At 39.5% G+C, this 26,457-nt stretch overlaps 1 protein-coding gene across 1 annotated transcript in view; it reads right to left on the bottom strand.

Moving 5' to 3' along the window:
* Positions 1–3,791: 3,791 nt before the first annotated feature.
* Positions 3,792–26,457, bottom strand: part of KDM7A (lysine demethylase 7A) — a 100,364-nt gene continuing 77,698 nt past the window's right edge. Inside the window, exons 10-20 of the mRNA XM_054725991.1 lie at positions 25,951–26,042; positions 24,770–24,859; positions 16,663–16,872; positions 15,057–15,181; positions 14,696–14,850; positions 13,484–13,581; positions 12,826–12,974; positions 12,090–12,298; positions 10,368–10,453; positions 6,964–7,237; positions 3,792–5,083 (exon numbers count right to left, since the gene is read on the bottom strand). Of these exons, the coding sequence (XP_054581966.1) occupies positions 4,989–5,083; positions 6,964–7,237; positions 10,368–10,453; positions 12,090–12,298; positions 12,826–12,974; positions 13,484–13,581; positions 14,696–14,850; positions 15,057–15,181; positions 16,663–16,872; positions 24,770–24,859; positions 25,951–26,042 (1,583 nt within the window). The 3' untranslated portion in view covers positions 3,792–4,988. The remainder of the gene's footprint in view (positions 5,084–6,963; positions 7,238–10,367; positions 10,454–12,089; positions 12,299–12,825; positions 12,975–13,483; positions 13,582–14,695; positions 14,851–15,056; positions 15,182–16,662; positions 16,873–24,769; positions 24,860–25,950; positions 26,043–26,457) is intronic.

The raw sequence follows: 26,457 nt of genomic DNA, 5'->3' as shown, positions 1-26,457 counted from the left end.
CCAGGGTTTATTAGTGAAATAGTGCAGAACAGATCAACTTGTTGGAAGAATCACTGAATATAGTTTTGAAAGGGTTTTAACAAAAATTTAATGTTGCACTTGTTAAGACAAAGCTTTAGGACACTAGAGAGGGCACCATGGGTGAGAGGGAGACTCTATGGGGTAGAATGCAGGTAAATGAGCATTATTTTCCCTACCCATTAAAGAGGGAAAAAATAGTATAAAAGAGTAAAACCACAGTCAAATATAAGCTAATTGCTTTGGAAATAGGCATTTGCTTCTTAATGACCTTAATTTTTAAAAATTTATGTAAGGGATATGAAAGATTTGACTTTTATATCATGATTTTCACTGAAGAACAAATAAAAATTAGAGCAGGGTTTTTAGTAAGGCTACAGTATCGAAATTACTTTAGTCCAACAGCATTGTAGTGAGTATATTCTCCTTTCTTTCCATCTGGCTTCTAGCAAGCATATCAACATCACCCCCAGGACAAGCACGAGGCTGCACAGCATCACAGAGAACTGTGGTAGGAAGCAAGGTACCAGAGGTCTAGAATCTACTGTGACCCCAGGCAAAACACTGCCCTATTTGGGTTCCATTTGTCTTCTTCATTTACCAGTAACATGTTTTTTTCCTAGCAATCTGATGCTCAACCTTCTTGAGATTGCTTTAGATGAAGGACTAGGGCAGTGGTCGGCAAACTGCGGCTCGCAAGCCACATGCGGCTCTTTGGCCCCTTGAGTGTGGGCGCGCATACAGTGCGATTGAAACTTCGTGGCCCATGCGCAGAAGTCGGTTTTCGGCTCTCAAAAGAAATTTCAATCGTTGTACTGTTGATATTTGGCTCTGTTGACTAACGAGTTTGCCGACCACTGGTCTAGGGCATCTGGAAACAACTGGTCATCTTTAGTTTTTTGTTTTGTTTTGGTTTTTTTGAGGGAGCAACTGGCTTAATATTTAATGAGAAAAAATGAATTTTTGAAAATTTTTCAGATTGACATTATTAAGCCTTCATCTCCATGTGAAATCGTAAAATGCTGATATACTGCAATAGTTACTTCTGGCAGTGGTGTACCGGGTGGCACGGTGATTCAGGAGCTCTTTGGGGAGTCACTATAGAAAGCATCTCTTGAAACAAGCAGAAAGAATCTTTCCTTAAGTCATCTTAATAATTACATGAGGATAAACATTACTTACTTGAGGATAAACATTATCACTCTTATCCATAAACTATTTCACTTTCTTTCACGTCAAGCACTAATTTTAATTCAGCACCTTGTTAGAGAGTCTTCAGGTTTTTTAGGTAGCATACTCTGGGCACAGATTTGACATAAAACAAATTTTATGAGTAATAACAGTTTTAAATTTAAAATGCATAAAAATGTGTATTCATTATCAGTGGCAACTTAAATAATGATAAATTAACTGCAAGCATGAAGTGTTAATAGATTAAAAAACACTTTTCCATGTATTTGTTAACTGCATTTTTATCCAAACTAACAAATAAGAAAACTAAGATGTAGAAAGAACAAGCAACTTATTCAAGGTCACACAGCTGATATAAAAATAGCAGAACCTGGACAAAAATCCAAGTCGTCTGCTCTCTTTCATACTAAACCATGACCCTCTACTACCAACATTAAATTGTTAATTTCTGAAATGTTTTTTAAATTTTAAAAATTAAAAAAATTTACTTCCACTTCTATATAGCATAGTATATCTCAATTGAAACAAATTAAGTTAATGCTTTTTTAAATAAATGGGCTCTTTTTTGCTTATGTTTGCTTAGAAGTAAAAATAATACTGCTTATTTCCTGACGAAGATACCTTCAAAGGCAGAGACCACACTTCAACTTTATACTTCCCCACAGAACTATGTAGTGCTGGGCACATAGTAGGTGTTTGATAAATACCTGCTGATCTCATAAGAATAAATATAGTAGAGTTCATTTAAAAGGCAATAATTGGGGTTATTAAAAAACAGAACAGTATTCAAGCTAAGTATTTAAATAGTAATAAAGATGGCCTTGTTTTCTCTCTGAGTTTATAAGATGATTTCAGTCAGAATTTTCAATTTTGTATGCTTTAAAAATTAACTGATGCTTATGAAGTTCAATGTATTTCTAGGATACAAAACTATTATAAATGCCAGCTTTGTACTGTTTACATCATTAATCAATACTGGAGAGCATTATATTATGTGACATTATGCATTACAGTACAGTGGATACTAGGTTAATAGAAGTTACTTACTTGAATCAATACAGGAAAATTATCTACTATAATTAAAAATGCATACATTTAATCATAATTCTTCTTTACATGTTTCTATTTGCTTATAACTAGCTAAATGCCACCACTGCTGTCTTCCTAAGTCGTAGAATCTGTGCAGTAGTATTGTTTATAATGAGATCGAGGGAAAAACACAAGGTTGTCTGTTACAGTTGAGGCCAGATACTGGCTGCAATTACCTCAAGGCTCAGTCATTTCTGAGCTTCAGGGGATGCATCAGGGCCAGTAACTCTGTAAGACTAGGAAAGTCCCTGGACCAGTGGCTGAATCTGCACCATTCAGAAAAAGATACATGTATTCTGCTGTAGTGGTTATATTTATTACCCTGCTGAAAGTTGTGGGGTTTTTTTTAACTTAGCCAGTTAATGGGCTAAAATTGCCAAAAACAAATCCACAGTACCTTCACTTAAAAGTTCCACATACTGTCTACTTAAAATAAGTATTTACCAGCCTAAGTACACAGGGTGGATACTGGCCACAATTTTAACTCATAAAAAGCAATTGTTTTATTTTTAATTTTTATAGTTAAAGAAAAAAATCAGGTAATTAAAAACACTTAAGAGCTGTGAAAAGAACATAAAAAAAGAACCCAGATCATGATGTAACTGAAGAAATATATATAGCTCTTATTTCTTAAACAAAATCATGTGCTATAAACACTAAAATGATGTCTACAGAAAACCAAAACATCACAGTAATATACTGTGTGGGAAGGTGGCACAATTAGTCAAACCCAAATTTTTACATTTTTTAAATCGAATCATCCGTCAAATGACTAATCATGCCCATCTCTTAACTAGTTTTGGCATCGTGTAGAGTTTAAGTAGGCCACTTACAGGCAATTAGTATTTCCACAAAATCCTTCCTGACACCAGGTAAGATCCAGACTTTGATTCAGTCCCTTGGGCTAATTCATAAGCTACTTCATATTTATTCCATGAAATATTGGAATGAAGACAGAGTAAGAAATATCTCTCTTTGAAAATACACATTTGAATGCAACCATGAAGGAAGATGGTATGGATTTCTTTTTCTTAGCACTGCACATGATACTTAATATAGAAGGTAAAGTTCTGCTACCTTGGCTCAGTAAATAAAAGGATATCCATAATATGGCCATATTTCTTCTTCATAAAAATAAATTTGATCTTATTTGCCTATGTTTTCTTTGTAGGAACTTGTATAATGCTCTCCTGTCAGCACTGGAAATATCTCCACCCCACCCCAGCCCTGAAATTACTTATTTTTAAGCCATAGGGGGAAATATTAGCTATTATTAGCTGGCATTTAGTAAAAATTGTGCATAAAAGAGATACATGATTACTTTAAAGCTCAATTCAGATACTTAGCCTCAATATGTACTGGCTAAGTTAGGATAGATGGAAGAAACTACAAGAAGCACCCATTTTCCTTCAAATCCATGTCTTAAATAATTCTTTAGAAGGTTAAGAAATAAAAAAACTAAACACACACACACACACACACACACACACACACACACACACACCTTGCAAAAGGTCTACTCCAACATGCTTGCTTCTACACAATTAATATAGTATAGTCCTATTATATTACGGCTTATTATGCAGAGTTGAACAACTAAGTCAAATCTTATTTCCCAACAAATTAGGTACACAGAATAAAGCGTCATAAAATATAGCCTTTGTGGCAGGTGTTGGTCCTGCCCTCCAACACCGGCAGTATGAAGGCCCTCTGTAGTTACAAATGCATTTGAAAAACTAGAAATATGACAATTTAACCAAACTTATAATACTTTTCCCACACATAGGAAAAAGATATTAAAGCTGTTCTCTTTGGAACCCAGGTCATCAGCAAAAATGAAAATGCAAGAAGCCTTTGTTATATTTAGGGGAAAAAATGCCATGTCAAACGAAATGAGAAATGTGGGGTCTTTTATATGTAGGTCTAACACATCAGCTATGAAAGTGTTTCCCTGCAAAGAGAAGAGTCTTGTTGTGTCATCACAAAAGTCGGGAGTGCAGAGGGGGAAGGTGGGATATAAGGTCATCAACCTGGATAACAGTATGCACCTTGGATGTTAGCAAAAGCGAAGCTAATAGCTTATAAAAAACATGAAATATATAAAATAAAATGATTTCCATATACATCTTAATTTAAAATAATTAATGCATCAAATCCCTGTTTAAGACTTTAACCTGAATATCAAATTTAAGAGTCCAGACTAGTTACTGTTACTGTGGCTCTTCCCCACATGTAACACACACACTATCAAAAATAATTTAAAAACCTTCACATTCTTAAATCTAAATTAGTGAGATATTTCTCCAGAAATCTTCCAAATAAATAGCTTTAAAAAAGAAAGAATTTAAAAGCTGTTAACTTTTAAAAAAATCTGTTAAATAAATTATTGATAATTCTTTACCACTGAAAATAAATCAAGACACTACCAACAACAAAATGAAATTCAAGCCCTGACAAGAGACCCTTTTCAGTTCAAGGTCTCCGTTTAAGGTTCTACCCTCCTTCTTCCTCTCCCCCACCAGGTCCAAAATGGTTATTGCTGAGTGGGTGTGGCACAGTGAAAATGCAGCATCAGGTTCATTTTGTTCTCCAGGCAGTGTTCTTCACTGGACATGCACGGCGGAAGCTCCAGGCTCCCACACCCCCGAGACTGGTCTCCAAAGGGAAGAGTGATACCAACAGCAGCTCCGTCACACAAAGAAACGCGCATGGCCATTTCTGTTCAACTTAAGGATCTTCCCAAGGCGTTGTTTGGCTGTTGCCATTCCTTTTTTTGGACGTTTACCTGTAAAACACCAACAACAGTGTAAATAATGATGCAAATCATACTTGGCACCCAGGATCTGGAATTTTTTTTTTTAAATTTCTTTATTGATTAAGGTGTCACATATTTGTCCTCATCCCCCCATTCCCATCCCACACCCCTCCCCACGGATGCCCCAACCCCCTGTTGAACTTAACCGTTGGATAGGCTCATATGCATGCACACAAGTCCTTTGGTTGATCTCTCCCCCCTCCCCCCAACCTCCCCTATCCTCCCTTTGAGGCCCGATAGTCCGATCGATGCCTCCTTGTTTCTGGTTCTGTTCTTGTTCATCAGTCTATGTTGTTCATCATTTCCCCTAGATGAGCGAGATCATGTGTCACTAGAGATATACTTATAAGAACTGAATGTGAGACGAGCAATAATAGTTATGCTGACAGGCAAATGAATCAGTCTGTAGTGAGTTTCTTTCTGGACCAACAGTTCTTTAAAGACCCAATTTCAATGTCCACCAGTTCCTTATGTGTACATGTCAGCACTGACCCCTCAGCTTTGGATGGTGGACAAATGGTGGTAACGGAGGTCCGACTCCCTCTGGTTTGGTCTCGGCCGGACCCAGGAGCACGGCTTCACCCAGATCCAGGGACACATGGCCTCACCCGGACCCGGGGGCGCGTGGCCTCTCCCAGACCCAGGGGCGCGTGGCCTCACCCGGACCTAGGTGCGCAAGGCCTCACCCGGATCCAGGGACACATGGCCTCACCTGGACCCAGGGGCGTGTGGCCTCTCCCAGACCCAGGGGCGCGTGGCCTCACCCGGACCCGGGACCCAGCCTCACCCGGATCCAGGGACACATGGCCTCACCTGGACCCAGGTGCGCGAGGCCTCACCCGGATCCAGGGACACATGGCCTCACCCGGACCCAGGGGCGCGTGGCCTCTCCCAGACCCAGGGGCGCGTGGCCTCACCCAGACCCGGGACCCAGCCTCACCCGGATCCAGGGACACATGGCCTCACCTGGACCCAGGGGCGCGTGGCCTCTCCCAGACCCAGGGGCGCGTGGCCTCACCCGGACCTAGGTGCGCGAGGCCTCACCCGGATCCAGGGACACATGGCCTCCCCCGGACCCAGGGACACGTGGCCTCTCCCAGACCCAGGGGCGCGTGGCCTCACCCGGACCCGGGACCCAGCCTCACCCGGATCCAGGGACACATGGCCTCACCTGGACCCGGGGGTGCATGGCCTCTCCCAGACCCAGGGGCGCGTGGCCTCACCTGGACCTAGGTGCGCAAGGCCTCACCCGGATCCAGGGACACATGGCCTCACCCGGACCCGGGGGCGCGTGGCCTCTCAGGATCTGGAATTCTTAAAGGGAGGGCGAGCCAAGTCTTCCAGGTGTTCTGAATGGGCAAAGTCATACTCCTGGAATTCAACTGTTACACTCCTGGAATAATCCCTGCCATCTCCTCACAGGACTTGTGTGGCCCTCACACAGTCTGATCCCTACCCATCTCTTCAGCATGAGCTCTTACCATATTCTGCAGCAAACTTTGTTCAGCAACAAAATGGATTGAAGTGCTACTTCTCACCTTTGTACCATAGGTCACAGTACCTCCTTACCTTCAATGCTATCATGTCACTTCCCCAACTTGGCAGGGCTAACTAACCCATTACCATCTTTTCCAGGATCTACCTCCTCCTCCCAAAAGCCACTCCTGGTCCTTAGAGGTGACTCAGTATCCTGCTGTTCCCACAGTAACCTGTACAAACTGCTATCGCTGTGGTGTCCATATGCATCAGGCTGTGAGCAACTTGACTACAGATACTACCTCTATCAAAACTGTCACTCTCACCATCTTACAGTCAGAAATATACATAACCTACAAATGTGCAACAGTTACCTTTTGTTGCCTGGTTGCTGATAGGTGGTGGGTTTGATGCAGGTCTCTTGGTGGGGTGAAGGGGCACTGAAAAGGAAGTTTCACCAACTGGCCTTTCTGGGCTTACACTGCCATTACTTATCTGGCATGCCCCTGAAACCAAGCTTGAATTCTGCATGTACTTTCCATTCTGAGGGCTTGAGCCACTGCTGTCCACAGAATTCCTACTTTGTAGCTTTTGACTGATTTCTGATGAACCTTCCTTTTTGATGTATTTATGGCCTCTACTTGGATCCTAAAGAATGAAAATAAGGCTGAATTATCAAGGTTCTTTTAAAAGAAATGAAGTTTTTAACCTCTTTATACATTACCAAGCCAAGAGAGAGAGAAAATAGACTACTGAACTTTGGGTTTCTTAACATGTAGTAGTCACAGAAGACTACCCTTCATGATAGCCCGCTCATTCCAAAATCTAAAAGCTCTGAAGGATTCAAGTCTTGAAGTTGCATCATAACTTAACTCAAGAAGCAAGCATTATATATGGATGGGGGGTGGGGAGAGTGGGGAAGAGAAGAGAGGAGAGGAGAGGAAGAGGGAGAGGGAGACAGAAAGAGACAAAGAGAGGCAGAGACTGAGAGGGAGGAGAAAAGGGGAAGGAGGGAGAATGAATGTAATTTCAACAAGCCATCCTGAATTCAGTGAGCACGTGCTGTGAAAGGAAGCCAAGATGGGAGAAGTGGTCCTACTGCTTCCTCAGCATGGCATAGTTCTCATATATCTTTCACTGTGTTATATATTATCTTTTTTAGAAGTTAACTTCCGTAAGGTTCATCTCTACTGTATTTAACTTGTTTACTAAAAACAAACAAACCTAGATCCTGAGTCTCAGTTCTGTTTTTTCTGTAACAATTTTTCCTTCAGTCTCTTAAGATTACTGCGTGAACTGTAAGGAAAAAACAAACACTGCTACTGATTGATAGGTCTTGAAATCAATGGAGAGAGCCATGACCAAAATTAAAAGAGAAAGGAAAAGACAAACTTGAAAAGATAGACATACTTGCAGATGTTTCACAAAATTAGCTTTAATTATGTGTGTGTGAGATATAAAATGTATCTCTGATTCTCTTTTTTAACCTTACTTTCTTATGTCTCCAATTCTGTAATCCTATCTAATAAAGAGGGGATATGCTAATTGACCATCATGCCCTCACAAAGATGGCAGCGCCCACAGTCAATAAGGAGGGAATATGCTAACTGACTGCCACAACCTCAAAAATGGCAGCGCCCACAGCCACAAGATGGTGGCACCCAGTCCCCTCAGCCCTGCTGGGGCAGCAGGCATGCGGCATGGTTGGGCCTGCCCCCAGGCGGGTCCGGCTGCTCCACGCGCCTGCCTCCAGAGTCCCCCAGTTCCCTCAGCCCCCCAGGGACACCCGAGGCTCAGGTAACCAGGGCTGGCCAAGGCTTGCGCTGCTGGCAGTGGCAGCAGCAGAGGTGTGATGGGGGCATTGCCTTCCCCTGATCACCAGGTCGCCTCCCGCCCCTAAGGGCTCCCGGACTGTGAGAGGGGGCAGGCCGGGCTGAGGGACCCCCCTCCAGTGTATGAATTTTCATGCACCGGGCCTCTAGTAATTAAATAAGTTTTAAAAACAGCATTAAATACAGACTTGCTTTAAATTATTTTACAAATATGCTTGAGCATGAAGAGACAACTGCTATGATTTGACATGCCTCTAAAATATCTTTCTCAGTTATAAACAAAAGAAATCTGATTGTCTCCAAAATGATCATGCTAATCATCTATCCTCTTCTTTATTTTCACAGACAACTATAAAAACAAGTTAGATTTAAATAATAGCTTACTTTTAACCCTGAATCCTATAGTGAAGTTATAAACTTCATGACCAGCTATAGTGAGGCACTGTAAAATCATACATTGAGTAAGTGAATTATAATAGTGAAGGGATTTCTTACCTGACCTTTGAGTCTGGAGGATACTGTTCTATTAAAAGAACTTGTACAGACAAAACTGCCTTAAAAAAGAACCCGGAGTTTTGTTTTGTTTTCTTATTGCAAAAGCGATTGGTGAGTATTTAGAAAATATAGATAAGCCAAACGAAGAAAATAAAAAATATCCATAATTCTATTACTCACAAGTATGCTTGGAGTCCAGGAGGTTTAGGGACCCCAATCTGCCACATGAAAATTTTGATTCTTTCTTTGGCTGTTGTTTTCTAAGATTTGCAGCAAAAAGTCATATTGCTTTCCTTGCTTAGCACTATTGGTAAAAGTTTTGTCTTTTTTTAAAAAGCTGTTTTGGACCCTGGATGGTGTGGCTCAGTTGATTGTCATCCTGTGAATCTAAAGGTCACTGGTTGGATTCTGCGGACTCAATCCCCAGTAGGAGGCATGCAAGAAAGCAGCCAATCAGTGTTTCCCTCTCTCATCCATGTTTCTTTTTCTCCCCCTTTCCCTTCCTCTCTCTCTAAAATCAATAAAAATATTTTTAAGCTATATGGTGGTTCATTTTGTTTGGTATGAGTATTAATATGTTGGGATCCAACGATATAAAGTGTCCTCTCTTAGAGCACGGGTTCTTAATTTGAAGTCAAAGAGTGGTCTGGGGTATAAATCATAAGAATATGTAAGCAAAAGTCAGCATTTATGATGATCATTTTCTGGAAAGAGAATCTATAACTCTCATCAAATTCTCAAAGAAATTAAGCATCTAAAAATGTTCAAGCCCTGGCCGATTTGGCTCAGTGGATAGCAAGCATGTCAAACTTACAGCCCGCCGGCCATGAGTTTGCCATGCTTGGGATAGAGCGTCGGCCTATGGACCAAAGGGTCCCGGGTTTGATTCCGGTCAAGGGCATGTACCTTGGTCGCAAGCTCCTCCCCGGCCCGGGCCCTGGTTGGGAATTGTGCAGGAGGAACCAATCTATGTGTTTCTCTCACATCAATGTTTCTCTCTGTCTTTCCCTCACTCTTCTACTCTCCCTAAAAAATCAATGGAAAAATATCCTCCACAAGGATTAACATAATAAATACAATTTTAAAAACAAGAAATTAAAAATGTACAAGAAACAATGTCAGAGATTAGAGATCCTCTGGTACTTTTCTTTCATGTTTCATTCTAACTAGACATACCGAAAGGTACTGGCAGCTAGTATTTTTTAACTACTTCTTTGAATAAACTATTCTTTTCCAGATCATGGTATATCCATGAGCTTTGCATTAGTCACTATATCAGAATCTCTAAAAATGGATAGTTGTTCAAATGTGGATTTAATTGTAATTTTTTACCTTCCCAGATCTAATGGTTAATAACTAATTGTAATTAAAAAAAAAAAAAAGAAGGAAAGCAAAAACAGAGCTAATGACTAGTCTAAATCTCCTTTTAATGTTTCAAAGCTTGAACATACCTGAAGATTAAATCTGGAAGTTGTATCAAATTGTTTAATCCAGGAGGAACGCCTCAAGTCCTGATCTTCAGTCTTGACATGGTATCCTAGAGAGAAGTTTTAATTAATTATCTTCACACAAACTTGATCTCAAAGAACAAAATTAGCTAAATGCTTAAAACTGAAAGCAAATTTGTTAGCATTTTATTAAAAACTGAGTATGTTAATTCTTTAAATATTTATTCATATATGTTTCCCACATTTCTTTCCCTCTCAAAAACAAAACAGTCATCAGCTCACTGTTTTACATGCTAATTCTTTCAATCCTCTCAACGGCTGTCTTTATATGACAGTTTTATGCCAGATGCTGGAAGACTAGAGTAAAATTTTATGGCCATCTGCTGTAGATGTAAAACCAAGCTCAATACACACTCTCTAAAAATGATATATTTTCCCATATAGAATAAAGGCATATGTTTGTCTGAATTTTGCAGTATTTGCATAGAAGCTTTCTTTTCAAGGGACCAAACAGATTATAGAGAGACAGAATGGTATAGTGAAAGGACAGACAAACCTAGATTTGAATTTTAGCTCTCCAATTACCAATGCATTTTTAGGTAAATTATTCAGTCTCTCTAAACCTCAGTTTTCTCTTAGATAATAAGCAAAGGGATCAGACAGTCCTGGGTTCAAATTCCAACACCAATGAATACGTATGGGGAAATTAAATTAACTTCACTAAGTCTATTTACTTTACCTGTAAAGTTATATTACCTACAACAAAATGTGGTTTCAAGAATTAAGTGGAATAATGTCAAATTCCTGGTACATAGTTGACATTTAATTCCATGAGAACGAACACAAATGCTGTAATAGGCATTTGGTTTCAACATAACACCAGCTTCTCCCCAGTCCTCCTCACACTTTTAGGGAAACAAAATTTCCCTTAAAGGCACAGAGAAGAAAACACTCTGTGGCATCACTGATGTTACTACTGAGTTTCCTCTTTCCTAATACTTCCTTTAAAGCGGAAGAGAGAATTTCCCCAATCAGAAAGTTCAACACTTGTTTTCCCTCCCACAAAAGAAAATAAGGGTGATTGTTCAAGCTTAGCAGACCATTTAAAGGCCCTGGCTGGTGGTTTGAGCATCAGCCCACACACCGAAGGGCTGTGGGTTCACTTTCTGGTCAAGGGCATATATCTGGGTTGCAGGTTCAATCCTCGGCCCCAGTCAGGACACATTCGGGAGGCAACCAATCAATGTGTCTCTCTCACATTGATGTCTCTCTCTCTCCCTCTCTCTCTCTCTCTCTCTCTCTCTCTCTCTCTCTCTCCTGCCCCCCACCTCCCCTCCATTCTCTCTAAAAATCAATGGAGAAAATATCCTTGGGTGAGGATTAACAAATAATAATAATAATAATAATAATAATAATAATAATAAAATAAAGCACCAAATATTCCTTCTACTGTAACCAACTTATAAAAGGGAAATAACACTGTTGCTCAACAGCGATGATAAAATTATGCTGGTGAACATGACTCTCAATCCCAGTTAATTTACATTTTAAATTCCTATACTTGCATCTTATATAACTTGTCAACATTACGTATATTTTGGCCAATATGCTTAATACCATTTCCAACTAAAAATGTGCAATAAACAGTTATTCATAATCTCTAACTTCAACTGGAATTATAGAGCTATTAAACTGGGGGTCATGAGTTACTTTTATGTTTCTTACCACATTCCACTGGTTTATCGTAGCGGTACAGCTGCCTAACCTCGTGGTTACTGCTATGACAGCTGCTGGGATCCTGGAGAGAGTTTCTTTCACTGCTGCAGCCTGCGCTTTGTACCTGCCTTTGTAAACATGTGGAATAGTGCAACCCTGCCATAGAGAGCATGCCCTGAATCGCTTCTTCCTCTGTGCTCGTCGAGGTAGGACATTCCCTAAAAAGCAGATAACCAAAAATACAAGAGCCTATTTAGTCTAATGGCATTTTGGTAAATTTTAAAACTAAAAGAAATGTTTTCATGTCCTTTATATCACACTAGAGGCCTGGTGCACGAATTCGTGCACCAGTGGGGTGTCCCTTGGCTTGGCCTGCGGGATTGGGCTGAAACCAGCTCTCTGATATCCTGAGGGGTCCTGGGTTGCAAGAGGGCACAGGCCAGGCCAAGGGACCCCACCAGTACACAATCTGGCTGGGGAGAGAAGCGGGAGGTTGGCCAACTGGGGAGGGACCGTGGGAGGGCGTGTCCGGCCCATCTCACTCAGTCCTGATTGGCCCAGCAGCAAGCTAACCTACTGGTCAGAGCGTCTGCCCCCTGGTGGTCAGTGCACATCATAGGGGTTGAGCGGTCTTAGCATATTATGCTTTCATTGGTTGAATGGATGACCAGATGACCGGACAATTAGCATATTAGGCTTTTATTATATAGGAATGTCATGAAAATATTACCATCAGCAAACCTACCTTTTAACTGGAATTTCACTTCTAGATGTTTTCTGGCTCTTTTGAAGAAAGTTCCTCATCACATTAGATTCCTCCTTAAAGTTTGATGTTATTTTTTGTTTCTTTTCATCACCTGAACTTTCAGACTCTTCAGTGATAAAATTATTTTTCTGAGATAATAAATAATTAAATGAAAGAAAAGCTATATAAGAAATCCGACCAAGACTGTACAAACTAACAAAAAATACTTTATCTGTCTAGGGAAAGTTAGAATCTTAATTATCATGAAATTATTTCTGTATTTCATATGAAAAAGTAAAAATCTCCATAACTATGGTAACATAATTCCATAGTAAAAAACACACAGTACATGTTTTCTTTAAGGTAAAATGAAATATAAAACCTAGGAGATATATGAGAAACATAAGAACAGTATTTCCCTCCACCATTTCCAAAATCAGATAAAGCTATACTTAGCAAATGTAAACAGTCACGTGTGTGTGTGTGTGTGTGTGTGTGTGTGTGTGTGTGTGAGAGAGAGAGAGAGAGAGAGAGAAAGAGAGAGAGAGAGATTGATTATCACAGGGAAAGACCCTGTGCTACAAAAGTCGGAGAGACAGGGAAGGAAAGTAGGTGTTTTTTCCACCCAATAGCACCCAGCATGGGACTTCGGGCATACCAGCGCAGTGCAATCAGGTCCAGAGTCTTCTGAATCAGAAATATCAGAATATTCTGATGATCGATTCCTGAGTTCTGACTTCACACTTGTAAAAAACCCTGAGAAGTGGACAGAGACAAAGAGAAGGTCATGAACAGGGTGATATTGAAAGTCCGTCCAGCTTCGTGTCTACATTACTCCTGCTCTATCCTCCTTTCACCTTTTCATTCATTCTTCCTCCAGGGACTTTCTCCCCAACTGACCAAGATGCAAATTGAAGTGTATTCTACAAACATTTCTAGAAATTATTAAACTTAATTATATGTTCCTTATTTGAAAATTTTAAAAACACTTATTTCCAGAAAAAAGACTCCAACACTAACATGAGCTACAAGAAGCTTTTCAATTTCCCTTTTGCATTATTTCTCTCAACAGATAATAAAAGCATTCAAGTAGGTAGTGAATTCAACAAGCTTATAGACGGGCCTTAGCACTGCCTTTCTCTTCTGTGGGGCACTACTTCATAACTACCGCTTGATGAATTCTACTGATTAACCACCTTCCCCATCATGTGAACAAATGCAGTTACCAATTACAACAATATCACATTTACCTGAAATTAGCAGGAATTAAGGTAATTTGGGATGAAATAATGTAAATGATCTGGAACACTTACTTGTCAAATACCAAAATATTTAACTGCTCCTTAATATTGAGGAGGAAGAGGTATTACTATTTGTCACACTAATGATAAGCAAGTAATAACCAAGTAGAGGCCCTCTTGTCAACAGGCAGCCAAGAAAAACAATACCTGGATTACTAATAGCTTTAGGTCAGCCAATTATATATGTCTCCTACTTCTGAAAACCATATACATGTTAGCTAAAATTATTTGTGAAATCCCATTCAACTTGGGACTATTTTATTATTTGGAGTAGAGCATGAGCTTTTGTGTGACGCTTGTAAAAACTGTCACCAGACAAGCATGTCACTAACTTGCACATGTCCTCATCATTAATAATGCCTTCCCTGGGCTCTGCACCTCTCTAGACATTCACATTTAGTATTTCCCTAATGGATACATTATTCAGAAATACTTCAGATTTCTCAAAAGAATATCAGAAATGCAAACATTTTCAAACCTAGTACAAATGTAAGAACTTGCAAGTTACTTCACATGTTATCACATTAGTAATAAAGAGACCTTTATAATGACCATTAAAACAAACATACTGTTAAGGGGTTTCTGAGATTCTTCATTCTCCACTGCCTCTATTTCTGAACTCTCTTCTATCTTCATTTTTGCCTTTTTTGTCCTTCTCTTATCCTCTTCATTTTCACTGTCTACTGTATAAAGACTCTGATCTGCGAAGGGGTGTCTTTCGTCTCTGTATATAGAAGGAAAAATAAGTCAAAAAATAGTACAACTTGTGCAGCCAAAGAGTACGCTCCCCCCTTTAATTTACAGAGAGTGGAGGATTGAGCCACTTGCCCCACAGTTCAGTTAGCTGTACAACAAAGGGACTAGGATTCAGTAAACAGAGGGAATCCCCTGAAAGCTAATTGGTTGGATACTTTGATCTGGTTTACATACTTAATTATCCTTCCATTTGTCAGCAGTAATCGTAGATCATTATCTTTTGCTCTCCATTCGGGTACAGTAGAAGATGGCTGGAGATGTTTATTGAATTTACCATTCAGTTTAGAGCTCAAGATGTCCTAAAATATAAAAATAGAACTTACTTAATCTCCACACTCAACTACACCCACTTGACTAAATGAATAAAGTCAAGCCACCACCTCCTCCCTTAGCTCTGCATCCCAAACTGGACTAGGCAGCCACCCAGGCCAGGGGACAGGCAGCAGTGTGCCACTAAAACCAAATGGTTCCTAAAGCCAAAGCAGTAATGTGGTTTGTCTTTCTGTAGGGCCATTAACAATAACACACAATAAAGTAGGATATAAAACTTGCATAAAGCGAATTCAAAGACATGTCACTCTTGCAGAAAGCTGGAGAGCTGGAGAGCACTGCCTTAGTGCACTGTGCTTCTCCTTCCTTCCCTGGCTTAAGTACTAGCTGCTGGTCCTTCCCGATTACCCTACCTTTGACCTACTCCCTAGTCTTCCCATCAGGCACTGGCAGTAGCTTACAGGTCACCACATTGCTATCACTAGGAACAAAGGCCACCATGTGACATAAAGGCACACAATAACTGGTTTTTAATACATAAAGAGTATTTCCTTTCTGTGGAAAATGTTTCTTTAATAATAAATAGAACCTTTCATAATGTGCTAAATCTTCTCCCAGATGGCTATTAAGGAGGTTTAGAACAACAAAATCTTAAAACAGTATAAAAAATTCTATACCACTTAAAATATTGAAGAAAGTTAAAATTTCTATATAAGTTTTAAAATATTTTAATTCAGAGACATCTCTATTTTGTTCATTTTAAATTGTTGCCTATCCTCTATTTAAGATGTAAAATTATGGACGATACAGATCTCATTGCAAACTCATTACCAAGTTTCACAAGGCCCTACATTGATTGGATTACTGCCTGCCCCCTTGTCCATTAGGCCAGCATTTCTCAAACATTAATGGGTTTATTCTAACAGTCACTCCTGCTGATGCTATTGGGTGAGGGATATGCTTTTTGCACTTGCTTTTCCCTCTGCCAGCAACACTTCTCAGATCTGTGTATCCATCTAACTTCTTCCCATTTTTTAAGTGTCAGTTCAGATGTCATCACCTGACAGCCCTCTGACCACTCTAGCTCAAGTAGCCAGCCATCCCAAGCCCCTTTACTCTTATTGCTCTATTATTTTGGCTTCCTTCATAATGATTATCTGAAATTATATTATTTTAGCATATTTCTCTGTCTCCCATCCTTCCAACCTGAGCTAGGATGGAAGCTACACAAAGGCAGGGACTTAAGTTGTGTTCACTCTGGCATCTTCTCTAGAGCCTGTAAGAGCATGGCCTTGGTAAACACTCAATAAACATGTCAGTGAATGAATGAGATCTAGTCATCCTACTTCTGCACCGCCCCCTGCCATGGGCATAAGCACAGCTGACTCCTACACAATGCTAAGGGAAGATTAGATAACAAGACTGGTCAGACTTTTCTCCTTTTTAGTATCCGTTTAAAGAACTTTAAGGAACGAAGTCTCTCTTTGTCATCATGAAACATAATACTTGCCTCTTCCCAAGGACACATCTCTAATCTTCTGAGCACCTCCCTTGTGTGGAGCTCTAGGATGTCTAGGTTAGAAGGAGTTCGGACATTATGATCTCGAAGTTTCCTCATCCTTCGTCGGGAATGGTATGGGGAAGTTGCTTCATTTGAGGATCGTGAGGCTGGACACACAGTAGGAATTCCCTGAGATTTAACTGGCTTGCTGTTTTCCTCCTTTAAGAATTCAATTCAGAGTATTTTTATAATAAGGCTACATACATACCTAAGTAATCAGCCATAGAAATATTTTAGAAAAGAAAACCCATTCAATTATATAAACAAAAAGACCAAATAATAAGATAAACAGCTTTGCTGAAACCTTTATTTCCTTTTCTTCCCCATGTAATTACATACTTTGAACATATTTCCTTGATTTTCAATATCATTTTAAAGGCTGAGTAGTACTTCAGTGTATACCTATAGCATGATTTACTGACCTAAAAGTTACTAGGAGTTAGTTAGGCTGCTTCTATTGTACGTCTTTTAAAAATATTTTTTTAAAATATATTTTTATTAATTTCAGAGAGGAAGGGAGAGGGAGAGAGAGAAACATCAATGATGAAAGAGAATCATTGATCAGCTGCCTCCTGCACGCCCTCTACTGGGGATTGAGCCCACAACCTGGGCATATGCCCTTGACTGGAATCGAACCCAGGATTCTTTAGTCCACAGGCCGACGCTCTATCCACTAAACCAAATCAGCTAGGGCTCCATGTACATTTTTTCACATACATAGCTGCATAAACCAATAATTGCTTTCTAAAGCAAAGTCACACATTTACGTAGTTTTGAAAAATTAAAATTCTATAAGCATATCATGAAAAGTTGCAATCTACTCTTCCCCATGCCAATTCCCATTTTCTGGAAGAAACTACTTACAACTTTTTAAAAATTGTAGTGACATATACATATAACAAATGTTGTAACTAATACATAATTTACCATTCTAACCATGTTTATGTACAGAGTTCGGTGACATTAAGTACATTTCACATTGTTGTCCAACTGTCACCAGCATCTATTTCCAGAACTTTTAAATTTTCCCAAAATTAAAACTCTGTACCCATTAGACAATAATGCCCCATTCCACCTTACTCCCAGCTCTAACAACCATCATTCTACTTTCTGTTTCTATTAATTTAACTGCTTTAGGAACCTCATATAAATGCAATCATACAATATTTGTCCCTTTGTGACTGTCTTATTTCACTTAACATAATGTCTTCAAGGTTCATCCATGTTGTAGCATATGTCAGAATTCCCTTCTATTATAAGGCTAATATTCCATTGCATGTATAAACCACATTTTGGTTATCCATTCTCCCATGACAGAATCTTTGATTGCTGTGAATAATGCTGTTATGAACATGAATATACATATATCAGCTTGAGTCCCTGCTTTCAATTTTTTTGGATATATAGCCAGCTCTTGCAACTCTTGCAGCTGTTTTTGTTGTTTGTTTTTTTTCTTTCAGCTATTTGCCTCCAAATTTCTAAATAACATGTTTATACTGTTATTTCTTGTTTTTTTACCTGTAGCTGTATCACTGAATTCCTACTATGCAAGATGAAGTAAGTCTTAATCCTGGCATCCTCTCCCAAATGTACACATAATTCCCCTGCCTTCAATAGTCAATATTTAAACTGGACTCAGTAAAAATTATTTACAACCCAGTGCTATATAACATTACTTTCCTTTTTATACTTTGATTTTTCCCTGAGTTCATAACTGCCTCACTTTCCATCAGCTTGTTTTATATGTACTTATCACTAATTAATCCCAAAATTCTCCACTGGAAGAATGCAAACATTCAAACACATTAGGTAATTAATCAAATTTATATATTTGCTTTGGAGACATCCTCCTGGATGCGATTGTCAGATAAAGTATGAGGCATCCAGTTAAGTTTGGATTTCATTCTCCTGATCCATCCTGGACCAGCTGCTCTCTGGGCCTGTACATGTCAACACAGACCCTTCCTGACCTGCTTCCACTCCACCGTATAACACTGCCGCCACCACCACCACCTCTGGCCATCATTCCTTATCCTTCCTCCTTCCTTATTTTTCTTAATAGCACCTTGCCAATTCCTGATATAATAAAATCTATGGCTAGCCTCTTACTACTAAGCTCATTGGCAAGACCTTTGTTCACTGCTCTATGCCTAGCCTACCTGGTACAAAGCTGCAATAGGTACTCAGTATTTGTTAGAAGAATGAATTCCAGGGAACCTTCCTTTTTGATTTACTCCTTCTTTCTTGGAACAGCACATTCTCTTAGTTTCCTGAGAAAGGGGCACATGGGTGGTACATTGTTTGAGAATTGCCTCTTTGACATCTTTATTTTACCATCATATTTGGTTTATGGCTTGGTTGAATACAGACATGTATGCTGGCATCCCCCAACCCCAGGATGTTAAGGACTTTGCTCCACTGTCTTCTAGTTTGCAGTGTTATTGTTGAGAAATTTTATGTTATTCTGATTCCCAATTCTTTGTATACGACCCGTACTATTTTCCCTAATGCTTTTTCAGATGTACATTATTACATACTAGAGGCCCAGTGCACGAAATTCGTGCACGAGGTGGGGGGGTATGTCCCACAGCCCAGCCTGCACCCTCTCCAATCTGGGACCCCTCAAGGGATGTCTGACTGCTCTCTCAAAATCCAGGACTGCTGGCTCCCAACCGCTCGCCTGCCTACCTGCCTGACTGCCCCTAACCGCTTCTGCCTGCAAGCTTGATCACCCCCTAACCACTTCCCTGCCAACCTGATCGACACCTAACTGCTCCTCTGCTGGCCCGATTGCCCCTAACTGCCCGCTCCTGCTGGCCTGGTCACCCCTAACTGCCCTCCCCTGCTGGCCATCTGGTGGTGGCCATCTTGTGTCCACATGGGGGCAGCCATCTTTGACCACATAGGGCAGCCATCTTGTGTGTTGGAGTGATGGTCAATTTGCACATTACACCTCTTTATTATGTAGGACTAGAGGCCTGGTGCACGAAATTCGTGCACGGGGGGCCCTCAGCCCAACCTGCACCCTCTACAATCCAGGAGCTCTCAGCGGATGTCCTACTGATGGCTTAGGCCCACTCCCCGTGGTTCTCTGCTCTCTGCAGGCCTGGAGGTTTCGCTGCAGCCATGGAGATGAAGCCCCCATGCCCTGCTCTCCGCTTTCTGCCGGCCTCCCCATGCGCCATGTGAAGGAAGCCCCAATGCCCTGCAGTGTGCTCTGTCTGCCAGGCCTGGAGGCTTTGAGGACACCGACACACTGAGGAAGCCCCCATGCCCTGCTGTCCAGGCTCTGTTTGCAGGGCCTGGGGCTTCCCCACTGCTGAGGAAGCCTCTATGCCCTGCTGTCCCAGCCCGGCTCTGTTTGCAGGGCCTGGGGCTTCCCCACTGCTGTGGAAGCCGCCATTCCCTGCTGTCCTGGCCCAGCTCTGTTTGCAGGGCCTGGGGCTTTCCCACTGCCAGGGAAGCCTCCATGCCCTGCTGTCCTGGCTCTGTTTGCAGGGCCTGGGACTTCCCCGCTGCCATGGAAGCCTCCATGCCCTGCTGTCCTGGCTGTTTGCAGGGCCTGGGGCTTCCCCGCTGCCATGGAAGCCTCCATGCCCTGCTGTCCTGGCTCTGACTGTGTGTCTGGGGCAGATCAAAAACCCCTCCGGAGGTGGATCCAACTTCACTGCTCCTGCCGACAAGCTGGACACTCCAGCAGCGGAACTGAGCGGACTGGGCGCCGCCATCTTGATCTTCTCAACAACGGCCAGATAGGCTACCCTGAGTCCCGCCCCCCCAGCCTCCCGCTGGCCCAATCGTGGGCGTAGCAGAGTGATGCTTATTTGCATATTACCCTTTTATTAGGTAGGATACTCTAAATTTGACCATGATGTGCCTTGGCTGATGTCTTTTTCACTCACTGTACTGGCATTTTGGAGGGCGATCAATTTGGGAAGATGTGTCCTTGAATTCTAAAACTTATTTGATTAGTCCTGTGAAAATCTTCTGGTTTTCTCTGTTATCTTTTTCTGGAGCTCCTATTATTTTGACGACAACTGTATAAAATGATCTTCTAATTTTTCTGTCCTACTTCTGGGTGTTTCTTTTTAACTTTATGGGAGACTTTCCCAACTTGATCTTCCAGCCATTCTACTAAGTTTTGTTTCTATTAATTTCTAACTTACAAGAACGCCTTTTCTTTCTTCTTTGAATGCTCCTTTGTTGCACCCTCCTATCCTTTTTTCATAGAACCAATTTTACTTTTTTCTCTCCTGAGGATATAAATTATATTTGGATTTGAGCTATAGACTTATTTAATGATTGTTTCCTTTTAATATTTTTTCCTTTTTTGCTTTATTTTTGGTCTTTGAAACTCTTCTGGGCTCTCTATGCATTTTTAAAAGGAAACATTAAAGAGCTAATGGTTTCAACCAATGGTGCTAAGAAAACTAGATAAACATATGGGGGGAAATGTCTTTATTTATCTTATGCAATACACAAAAAATTCAAGACTGGCCATTTTACCTAGATGCAAAAGCTTTTTTGGGAAAAAAATAGAAAGTATTTTTAAGACCTTGGGGTGGAAAAATATTTCTTAGAGAGGTCACAAAATAACACTAACTAAAAAACAAAAAGAGTTGATAGACTAAACTTTCAAAATTAAAAGTTTCTGCTCATGAAAAGATACAGGCTGTAGGTAAATGTTAGTTATTTTATATAGATATGAATGACTGCAGGCCAAATGACAATGAATTTGTGTCCAGAACATATAATGAACTCCTACAAATCAATAATTTTTAAATGGACAAAAACTGCAAACTTCCTAAAATAATATATACAAAAATGATGTACACACAAAAAGGTACTCATCTTTAATCTTCAGGAAAATGCAAATTAACACCACACTGAAATGATATTCCATATTCTCTAGGATAGCAAACATTTTAAAGGCTGTAAACAAATATTGATGAAAATACGAAATAACTACAATGCCTGCACATTACTGGTGAGAATGTAAAATGGTATAACCACTCTGGAAAACTGACAGATTCTCACAAATTTTAAATTGATTTCCTATGGCTCAACTCTATCCCCAGGTATTTATCCAAGAAAAATAAAAACATATATTTAACACAAAAGAGATATAAGAATGTTCATAAGAGTCTCATTCATAATGGCCAAGTCTGCATATAACCCAAATAGCCATCCAACAGAAGAATGGAAGGCAAATTGTGGCATATTAATCAATGGCATACTACTCAGCAATAAAAAAGAACTGACAAACACAACATGAATGAATCTCAAAAGCATTATGTGAGTGAAAGAAGCCAGTCACCAAAATAGTACAAACTATATGATTGTGTTTATCTGAAATTCAACTATAGGCAAAACTAATCTATGGTGATAACAACAGAGGTCAGAACAGTGGTGGCTGTGGTAGTCAAAGACTGATTAGAAGGGGGCAAACAAGAATGGACTTTCTGGGATGATATAAATGATTTATATCTCATTGGTTATACTGGAGTATTGGTTATACAGGTGTACATATTTGTCAAAACTCAGATTTTCTTACAATTGCACATTTCACAGTATGTAATAAAAGCTAACAGGGAACTCTGTGAGTGGGGCTTTGTCAACTGGTGGGTTTCACCAATGTTCAGTATCAGTGGATCTACTTCTTGTCCTGAGAGGTCCAGGCCAGATTGCCAGTCTTTTAGGAGCCAAGTGGAAGAAGAAGCATTCACTATGCAGACTATCACTTAATCCTCTTGTTTTCAGTATGATACCCATCTCCCTCACTGGGCTCAGGGTTCCAAAGTCCATAACCTTGCTTTAGCCGCTTTGGCTCAGTGGATAGAGCATCGGCCCACGGACTGAAGAGTCCCGGGTTCAATTACGGTCAAGGGTGCATACCTCAGTTGCAGGTTCAATCCCCAGCTCTGGCCCTTGCACGAGGCAACCAATTGATGCATTTCTCTCACAACGACGTTTCTTTCTCTCCCCCTCCCTTCCACTCTTTCTAAAATCAATGCAAAGTCCACAATCTCAAATTCAACCTCTCAAACAATTACACCTTTAGTTTTCTACGTGTGTTAAGGTAGAGATTTGGAGAGCAATTCATTTCTTAAATAGACCTTTAATCACTCCCGTTCAATCCTACCTCCACTCCCATATTCAGAGGGTCCTTCAAAAAACTCTGGGAGATTCTATACAAATAAGACCTGTTCCTGGTCTTCCCCCATTTCCCACAAAGGTTTCAGTTCTCTGGTCTGCTAAATCAGTTACCACTTGTACATTTCTTTCCAGCTTCCAAAATTTCATTGGAATCTTCATCTCTATTATTCTCTTTGTCCTTAGAGATGTCTTTTTTTAAATTCTTTTTCTATCATTTTGGTCCCAAGCAGTAATAGTGGTAAGCACATATGTTTAATCTTCCAAGTTCAACTGGAATCCTCTTATTTATTTTATTAGATTAAAGTGAAACTGCTAGGTGAAGGGACATGCCATTTAGAAAGCATAAACTAATCTGTACTCCTACTATCAAGGATAGACAATGGAATTTAATTTTTGCCAACTTCATAAATAATCATATGAAATCATAAGTTATTTGGCAAAATGTGATTAAATACTTTTTCATATATTGAGATTATTTTTCATACTTTTATTGGAATGGCCATTCTTATTTCTTCTTTAGTGAAATACCTGTATATTTTCCTTGCACATTTTCTACTAGCCATCTTGCTGTCTTCTGTACTCCCTACACTTCAATTGAAAAAAAAACACGATGTTTGCTATTTTTGTCCAATTATTCTTTCAGGTATATTTTACCACTTAAAATTTATAATATTAATTTGAAGTTGACATATTTCAGAAATGAAATTTCATTCAAGTATTTTTCAAGTATTTTTACTTCCCAAAGTAAAGATTTATAGTTTTTCATATAGACCAACATCGTTCTTACTTTGGGTTGTTGTCATATGAGATTTATATAGCTATATATTTGCATATATATATGTGACTTTTGATTAAAAATCTATATGCAATTACTGTCATCTTTAAAAATTAAAAAAAAAAAGAAGAAGAAAATAAAAAGATTTTCGCCCTAACTGGTTCAGCTCAGTGGATAGAGCATCAGCCTGCAGACTGAAGGGCCTGAGTTTGATTCTGGTCCAGGGCACAGGCCCGGGTTGTAGCCTCGATCCCCAATAGGGGGAGTGCAGGAAGGAGCCAATCAATGATTCTCTCTCATCACTGATGTTTCTATCTCTCTCTCCCTCTCCCCTTCTCTCTGAAATCAATAAAAATATATTTAAAAATGTTTTTCTACTCTATCTGAATATATTGAGAATTACATGAACTATTCTAGCCAAGGATATCAAATCCTTTTAATATTTCTTAGCTGTACCCCGCTTTCCATTCCCCAAACACAGACATAATCTGAGCTGTTAAATTGAGTTAGCCTCCATTCCTCCACTTAATTTCCTTTCAGTTCAAGCTAAACATTAAGAGAATCACCTTCTTAAATTAGTGTAATTAAAACCCCCTTTCTCTGATACCTAAAATAGCTCCTAAATGATTAATTAAAACACCTAATCTCAGATTCTGTGGGCTTTTATCAAAGGGCATTTGCTTAACCAACTTGTTCTAATATTTCCAATCGAGCAGCTCTCCTTGTCCCACCCCACTAATATCTTCCTCTTTTCAACCCAGCTTCACCTAGCTCTACTCACTCACCTTACATTTCCTCTCTTTTTCTAATCACTAAAAATGCACAGCTGAAATGAACCGGATCAGAAAGGTTTTTTAATTCTGTATTTTTTATTTTTGGAGTAACCTGAAATAACTTCCTTATTATTTCATCATGACACAACCCTCTAAATTTCTCTCTAGGACTTTAGGAACCTGGGAACTGGAAACTGTTTCTAAGACAGCTCATTCTTTTTTTAAAAAATTCCTTGAACCTGGGAAGTAAGAGCTTTCAGATGTTTGTAGTGTGGTGGCAGATCTATTTGTTTCTCAAAGCAGATAATAACCAAGAGTGTAGATGAGTTTAGATGACAGTTTGTACTCTTACCTCTATTGCTCGAATTACTTTAGAAAGTTCTTTAATAAGATGTCCAGGTCTAACATTGTCTGGGATTTCAAAGGCATGTTCAGATACAAGCTGTATTTGAATTAACAAAGACAAAACCACCAAAGTTAGTTATACTTTAATATGTACAAAACTTATTAAGCCAATTTTTGGGTTCTCCAGATTTTATAGACACAGCTAAATATAATAAGCCAGGACTCAGAGTGCATGTGGTTGGTGTGATACCTTCTAAGGTATCTTTATTAAAAGATCTTCTAAGGAGATCTGTATTAATTTATAAAATCCTCTTAGATTGAGATAAAGATGGACTGGTCTCATAGTGAATTTTGCTTTATATTGAGTAGTAACCTTGTACTTCAAAAGACTACTATAATTAGTAAAGTAACTAATTAAAAGTAACAATTAATTCATAATACATAAGAATTTGTAAGGGGCAACACAGGCACTGAAATAATCCTAGTCCACTGGCACAAGAAACGTGCAGTGGAAGCATAAGAGAAGGACATACCAACTCCAAAAGGAGATCTGGGACGACCTCTTAGAGAAGGAAAAATTCAAATGCAACAACTAGACCACATTTTAGTGAAAAATGGAAAGCTCCTGCCTGAACCCCGCTTTCCTTTCTTTCATGTTTCCCCTAAGTCTAGCAGAGGGATAAGAGCATCAGCTTTGCAATCGCAGGGACCTAGATTTAAATCCTACCTCCACTGGGTCTCTTGGGCAAGTTACTTAAATTCCTTAAACCTCAGCTTCCCCACATGTAAATGGGGATTTTAACAGCACCCAGACTTAATATAGTTGCTTTGAAGATTAAATTAGTTTATGGCTATGAGGACTAAGCACAGTGGTTGGCACACAATGAGAGCTCAGTTATTAGTCTACATTTACATGTTCATTTCTTAGTCAGTACCCTAGGTATACTTGAATTACTTTCTTTTCCAGCTTAAAGAAATACTGAGGTCCTTAATTCTCACAGAAACAAAACCATTTGTATTGCTGTACATAAAATGATTGTATTGCTGTACATAAAATGAAGGTTGGATTTAAAGCATGGTTTCTTGTCCTTCTACTGTGGCTACTCTTGCCACACAGCTTGAGGACTCCATTTTCCTAAACTTACCATATGAAAAATAACAATTATTTCACCAAGGAAAACTACTTACTTCTTTTTTCATCCACAATTTTAAAGCGGTATGCAGTGCTTTCACGCCCTGTACTAGGTAAGTCTGAGGCTGGAAACCATCTTCTCTCAGTTCTGTGGGGATGGAAGAGGCAGGGAAAGGAGTTGAGTGTTCCAAAGATAAATGAATCAACTTTACATTTTGAGTAACCAATAAATATCAAACTGCATAACTTCCAAAATAACAGAAAGGGAAAAGGTTAATAAACAACTGATTGAAAAAGAAAAAAAAGAAAAAACACAGAATTACATTAAGTGTCATTGTACTAAATGCTCAAGTTAAAAGAAAGCTCACAAACATAATGAGCTTTCTTTTAACTTGAGCATTTAGTACAGTGACACTTAAAAAACAGGTCACAAAAAATGTCAGTATGAAGCTAGTCATATGATGTCTAGAAATTAAATGATTTTAGTTTATGACATAGGTGATAAAGCAGAAAAAAGGATTATCCCAAAGGTCAGGATAATAGGTTCTCTCTTGAAGGGAAGA

This window comes from Eptesicus fuscus, chromosome 14, assembly GCF_027574615.1.
Source record: "Eptesicus fuscus isolate TK198812 chromosome 14, DD_ASM_mEF_20220401, whole genome shotgun sequence".
NCBI lineage: Eukaryota > Metazoa > Chordata > Mammalia > Chiroptera > Vespertilionidae > Eptesicus > Eptesicus fuscus.
Note: the sequence above shows the minus strand (reverse complement) of the source record. Positions and strands in the feature narration are given on the sequence as shown.